Here is a 6,978-nt window from a genome sequence, read left to right as displayed (position 1 = left end):
TTAGCTCTCCCCGAATTACTTGTAGAGATAGACACAAGATTTATCGACCGAATTTTCTCGAAAATCAACTAAAGCACTATTAGTTGAACCATATTTTTTAAGATCTGGAGGCCTCTATTTGAGTTCTCAATGAAAGAACAACAAAGAAATGAAATAAAATAGAAAAACGGAGAGGAGAGATGATGATGCAGTTGAGCTCCGGTGGCCGGTGGAAATGGTTGCAAATTTCCACCGGCGACAATAAGAAAAGAGAAAAGATATAAACTAAAAAATGACTTAGACTAGAAGTGTGTATTTTTTATACCTAGGTAATAAAACCAGGGTCGGATTCGGTTACTGGGGCGGACATTAGACTCAAATTTGATTTCTGACTGAGCTTGCCACGTGTCCCACTAAAGATATGCCACCTCAAGCCCACCAGTCCTGCTGTGAGACATGGGGTATCTTTATTGGAGTAATAGAATTAACCTCTATTTTTGGACAGATAGATGGATGGCGGGTATCCGTAAACAATTTAGCAAACAATAAGGATAGCATAGACCCTTTTCCGAAACTAGTATTAACTCCGTTCTAATATAATGAAATTATTGCAATTTAAATAATTTTTTAATTATATTTTTAAAAGGAACTTCTAATTTTTCTCGAATGAAAATAAGTCCAAGTAGAGCAAAATAAATACAAAGAATTTGTATAATCAACTCAACTAGTTCATCGTTGAGGTCACATTGTTATATGACTTTTTAGACTCTCTTCAAAATATTTGAACAATAAAATTTGTAGTTGATAGTACTTCTCCCTCCAGCTTCTAACTATTAAAAATTTGTATAAGAAGAATTAAGAAGTCAATGCTTGATTTTATGCCAAAATTTTTAGATGCCTTGGCGTTTCAAATTTTGTCCTTTTTTTATTTGGTTTGGAGCAACACTAAGATTATCTCCGTATGATCTAACCGTAAAAATTCCGACAAATTTAATTGAACTTATAACTTTTGATGCGGTATATAAATTAATATTAAAAATTTATTAAAATTGCAATAATGTATGGATATGAACTCATAAATATAACAGGTCGACATTAAAAATTGAACTCATACCTGCTTGCGAAATACTTTGTCCACCTTTATTTGTTTTTTATTTGCAAAATTAACTCCAATTTGTGTCCACCCCACCCCTTCTCTTCTAACAGTTGATAATACGAGGACTTCAATTTCTCAAAGATCATTTCAATTTTACTGGTTTTATTCATTTTTGAGCTCCGTTTTTACCCTTTTGAACAAAAATAATGGCAGCTCGAAGGCGGATGCTTCTCAAGGTCATAATCCTAGGCGATAGCGGGTGAACTTTTCATGTTTCTCTTCTCAGTTCTCCCAATCTCATTCATTGATTCCCTAATACAGTTTTAAGAATTTTAATTCCGATTTGGTCTGAAACTCAATTCTATAATTTGCATTTGTTTGCTTCGCATTAGCTTTAGAGTTTAGATTGCGAATTTTATATAAGGTTGTTATTGCTACATAGTTTGATTTCTATTAAATGAATTCTGTGAACCACCTAATCTAATTTCTCTATTCAACATTGTATTAGAGTAGGCAGAGATCAACGGTTGGAATTCATCGCCATCCCTCCCAAAAGATATTTTCACGTACTTGGTCCTGGAAGAGAATTAAGACCTGCTCTTGAGGGGCATGTTGTAGACCTAATATAAGTTAAAAGGTGTCTCTTTTAAGCTTTAACATGATGTGGTTAACACAGTGCAATGATAAGTTTCACCATGGGGATTCAAAAAATTTAAAAAGGTAAATACGCGAAGAAGCCGAGGGGATTCAACATCTAATACATAAATTTTTGACAGCTGTGAACCCCATTCGCCCCCCATAGCTCCACTCTTAACATATTGCAATAGTTTTTTTTTTCCCTCGCTTGTATTTCCTTACCTTTTCTACATATTGGAAGATACTAGCTGACACCAATAAGCAACTCTTTAGAATGGAAAAGCCTGAAATTTCGCTAACGCTGTTCAAGAATTAATATACATATATAAAAAGTATTATTTGATCTATATACACAATATAACTTTTGAGCAACAAGGGTTCAGCTGACAACCTTTCGGCATATGTAGATACGCCCCTAGCTCTTTAGACGTTGAAGAGTGGATCTGCACTTGTTCTTTGAACAACTGGACAAAATGAAGGGAAAAAAGAATGTTAAATGGATAATGTTTCCCGGTTTTGGTTTCTTGACAAAAAAATAGTGGGCAGGCTTGAAAACCGAGTGTGTAAATTTGGAAATTTGACTGCTTCTAATCATTAATCGGGTTTGAAATCTTGACATCTTTGCTTTTCTAGGTTTTCTAGGTTTCCTCATTTTTTACCTGTTTGAATATATTTTAGTAGACTAGGTTGTGGAACCTTAAAATCCTTCTCAGCTGATTTAGTATTCCTTGAATCCATAAACTGAACCATCTGGATCGGAGGCTCTTATCTGTTTGATGTTTAATCAGTACATTATTTTATGTTAGCATACCATCTAGATTTAATGACTGACTTCCCTGTTGATCCTTTTGTAGGGTGGGAAAGACGTCTCTGATGAACCAGTATGCTCACATTCCTCTTTTTTGAATTGCAGCAAAATACATACTTTATTGTTTTTCCTTTTCGGGTTTTGTCTTACCATATACATCTCTTTCATGATTATTTTTAGGTATGTGAATCGCAAGTTTAGTAACCAATACAAGGCGACAATCGGAGCTGATTTCTTGACAAAAGAAATTCAGTTTGAGGATAGGTTATACACATTGCAGGTAAGATTCAAGAGTCAGAAGCATCTAATGAGTGCTATTACCTCATCCCTCTTTTCTTTTCTCGAAATTAGTTTGTTCTTATGTTATTGTTCACTTCCACTTAATTCTTATTCTCGATTGACCCTGTTAAATTCATTTGTAAATAAAAATAACGTTTGTGTCAATTATGTGATTGGATTGCAGTAGAATAGTGCTTGCAAAAAGTTTATCTAATATCTAATATAGAGGGCTTATTCAACCCTGACCAATGCTTCTGCATTTTAATTTCTAGCAATAAATAGTGAGGTCTGTAACTATCTCAATCTCCATATCAAGCTTCTTATTTTGGTCTAAGAGTAGCATATATAGAAAGTTCTGGTCAGTTAAATTTCCAATTTTTTAAAAGATATACTAGTTCAGTCTCAAAAAGAGAGAGGATGATATACCAGTTGTAATGCAGTGTAGTCTGCATAAGGAAAGATTGATTATTTCACATTTAGCAATTAGAATTGATATTCTTGAGAAGGTTAATCTAGCATTTTGTGTAGTTATAGAGCAAATCAGTTTTCTGCAGATTGGCTGAATTTTAGGATATATCAATTTAATTTCTAGGGAGTAGTATGATAGCTTCAAGAGTATCTTGTTAAAATGTATATAATTTCATTAGGAGAAGCATTCCTGCCTTGGCACTTCTTCTGCTACTGTCTCCTAAAGTATAGGACTTCCAAATTAAGGATATTACAGTGTTTTGGAGCTTTAGATGCTTTTTATCTCATTACAGGACAAGGTTTCACTTCGTGATGCTACAAAGGGTAAATTAGGGTTTTGTTTATTTGGACAGTTTTAATTCTTTTTGAAATTTGAGCAGAAAAAAGCTTGAGTGGAAGTAATGTACATTCTCTAATTGTTAGCATCTCCTTTTAGAATCATAAACAGTCGTAGATGGACATAGGTGAAAAGAGAAAAGGCTTATGCGGAACATAGGACCGAACTTTTCCATCATAGAAATGTTGTTTGTTTTCGCTATAAAAGCTGCTCTTATGAAAAACTTTTGCACTTGTCAGATTGTTTCTGCTGGAATGTTTGACCAAATATAAGCAAGTTTAATAAATCTGAGATGACTGTTATCATAATGTTTGATGCATATTGCTATTCTTAAGGAAATGAATTAATTCCTATAAAAGTCGATTCCAGATATGGGATTGTAAGGTGATTGATTCTGTCATTGGGTCATAGGACTACATGAATTCGGAGGCATTTGACAGGCCAATCACGACTTCTAAATCTGTGTAGGGATTATTGGGAGGTTTGGGGAAATTAGTTTAACCCTAATTCGCCTTAGAAGACAATTTACTTAGTATTGGAATAAAACAATCTTGAACGGAATAGATACACAGATACAGATAATTCATATAGCCGAGTCCAACTAATTTGGAATGAGGCAAACATTGATTGAATGGTTGATTATCAGGCCAACCATTTTATACAAAAAGCATATGTACTGTTGGGTTCTGTTCAATGATTGACATCTTGATCCTACTAATAAAAAAAATAAAGTTTCACTTCCTGGTCCTGTCACATGGTGCCAGTTCAAGTGTGTTCCTTTCGCCCCGAAAGAAAAGTTCATGCATTTGCACCCTGAAATGTGCACAACATTTAAATTTTAAATTCTCCTCATTTTTTCTTTTCTGCATGCTTATAACAACAATAATATAGGTATGGGACTAAAGAAATGATTACATTTCTGTACCATTACAAATATATTCACTTAGGTATATTTCAATGACAGGAGGCATACAGGTCAGGGTTTCCGTCTTCACTGCTCAGGAACCTCTTACTAAGGGTCTCTTTTCAGATTCACTTTCTCGTGACCTTTTCAACTATAAAACAAATCTAAGATCATTTTCTAAATATCTTCTGAAAGATGATTGACAGAATGTTTTGACGCATTGGTTCAAGGAAACATATGTTAATTCTTGGCTCACCGATTTTGTCGTCTACCTAACCAAGGTCTTATTGAATTTGTTTAATACAGTAGGTCCAACTACGTATGTGATTGACAAGATGCTATTATAGTTAGTTTAAACGGAACGAACAGCCAGTTTCTATAAGCAATATTCTTCAAAGCCAATGCTATTTTCTTGTAGTCTACTGCAGATGAACCGCTCCTCAACAAATCAATTTCTTTTTGTGTATCGCGAAAAGTAGCTCTGCTAAATGTGCGATTTTCGATTTAGTTTGTATTTATGACTTGTGGAATATCACAAAGTATACAGTACCCATGGGAGATGGTTGGAAAAACCTGACAGTTATTTTGCTCACCATCTTCGCTTCTAATCTGCCACATCTTACTCTGCTTCAGATATGGGATACAGCTGGGCAGGAAAGGTTCCAAAGTCTGGGTGTAGCTTTTTACCGTGGAGCAGATTGTTGTGTTCTAGTATATGATGTGAATGTTATGAAGTCATTTGAGAATCTTAACAACTGGAGGGAAGAATTTTTAATCCAGGTAATATGGATCCATAATTTGCCAAAGTGTTTTGATGTGTTTAAAATAAATAGCTGATAAGTTTTGCATTTAATGTTCAGGCTAGCCCATCTGATCCCGAGAACTTTCCATTTGTCGTACTGGGGAATAAGATAGATGTTGATGGTGGCAACAGTCGAGTGGTAAATTAACTTATCTTTTGATGATTCTTCTCATGATGATTCTTCTTTTATTGTTATTTTTTCTTTCAAATTTGGCATCTAGGAATGGAGTTGTTTTTCGCTCTAAATTAGTTGCATGGGTTGCAGGTCTCTGAGAAGAAAGTAAAGGCATGGTGTGCTTCCAAGGGAAACATACCATATTTTGAGACCTCAGCAAAAGAGGGATTCAATGTGGATGCAGCTTTCCAGTGTATAGCCAAAAATGCTCTGAAAAATGAACCTGAAGACGAAATGTAAGTCTCTTGCAAACCGGAACTCTACTATGCCAACTTATATGGGCATTAATTATATGCATTCAGCTTCCAGTATTATAAACGGAACTGTTTAAGCCAGAGTCGGTTCACCCAATCCTCAAATTATGCTTGAAAGGTTCTCTGTTCTTTTTTTAGTAGAAGCGCCTTGAAGAATTAACTGGATTTTATCTCCTGTTTTGAGAATACCGTGTCATCTTCTGAGAAATGTATTCAATGGTTCATGCAATTAGGTGTAATTTGGAGAAGTTGCCCTAGGTCTTGTAACAAGTACTCTTTCGAATGATCTGTTATCTGTATCCAATATCATAGAACTGTGTGCATCATTCGATTTTTAGCCGTGCAAACATTCTTTTTCTACATCTACCGAGTTGCTGACTGGTCTGACAACTATTGTTTTTCTTCTTGATGTTTATAGTTACCTTCCGGATACTATTGATGTTGCTGGTGGAAGTCAATCCAGATCAACAGGATGCGAATGTTGAAGGGCTTCTCTGTTGGGTTGTTTCATCGACTGAACCACAGATTCTCTGATTTGAATCCTCTGTTGATATTAATTAAGTTTATTACAGCACTGTTAGTTGAAGTCTGTATTTGATTTTAGCTTCCAAATTGCAGAAGTATGATTATATTGATGCTGCATTTTTTTACTCCTTGTATACTTTTTTTCGCTTCAACCTTAATGATATTACGAGATACTAACACTATACATCCAAAACTACCTTTATCATGGTATTTTGGAATACATGGAATTCGTTTTAGCTGTGGGAGCTTCCTTCATTCCTTTTTTTTTTTTTTTTTTGAAATGCCGGATTGTTTAATACTATGTTATACTGTAGTAATTTTTTGACGTGATTTATTATTTAAAACTGACTTAGTAATTGTTTTAATAATTTTATTTCATAATTACTAGTAGTAGTATTTTGTACAACTAATTTAGTGTTTGGACAACATTAGAGTTAGAAGATTGAAAACAAAGAGTATTTGAAGTTGAAATTTTTTTGTAGAAATTGAATTTTTTTTGTAGAAGTTGCAATTTGTATTAAGAATCTCACTTGGAAAAAAAGTTTGTGGCAGTTGCAAACTGTATTTAGGTATGTATTTATTTTGGAACTTTTTTTATAAAAGTTGAAAATTTGTGAGTAAGAACTAGTATTTCACATGAAATATGCGTTTTTAAACAAGTGTTTGGAGCTTCGAGATGAGTACTTATTACAGTCAAACATTTCCATAACAACCT

At 34.1% G+C, this 6,978-nt stretch overlaps 1 protein-coding gene across 1 annotated transcript; it reads left to right on the top strand.

Moving 5' to 3' along the window:
• Positions 1,100-6,508, top strand: LOC109228828 (ras-related protein Rab7). The gene is made up of 7 exons (XM_019394058.1): positions 1,100-1,334; positions 2,566-2,592; positions 2,700-2,799; positions 5,141-5,287; positions 5,368-5,448; positions 5,575-5,720; positions 6,157-6,508. The coding sequence occupies exons 1-7, from the start codon at positions 1,282-1,284 to the stop codon at positions 6,221-6,223; spliced, it is 621 nt and encodes a 206-aa protein (XP_019249603.1). The 5' UTR covers positions 1,100-1,281; the 3' UTR covers positions 6,224-6,508.

Source organism: Nicotiana attenuata, chromosome 7 (genome assembly GCF_001879085.1).
Source record: "Nicotiana attenuata strain UT chromosome 7, NIATTr2, whole genome shotgun sequence".
NCBI lineage: Eukaryota > Viridiplantae > Streptophyta > Magnoliopsida > Solanales > Solanaceae > Nicotiana > Nicotiana attenuata.
This window is presented reverse-complemented; position numbering and strand designations above follow the sequence as displayed.

Excerpts from the sequence above, each read along its gene's own strand:
- LOC109228828 (XM_019394058.1), top strand. The coding sequence starts at position 1,282 with ATGGCAGCTCGAAGGCGGATGCTTCTCAAGGTCATAATCCTAGGCGAT. Across the intron at positions 2,593-2,699 it reads AAGACGTCTCTGATGAACCA|GTATGTGAATCGCAAGTTTA; the intron begins GTATGCTCACAT and ends GATTATTTTTAG. Across the intron at positions 5,449-5,574 it reads ATGGTGGCAACAGTCGAGTG|GTCTCTGAGAAGAAAGTAAA; the intron begins GTAAATTAACTT and ends CATGGGTTGCAG.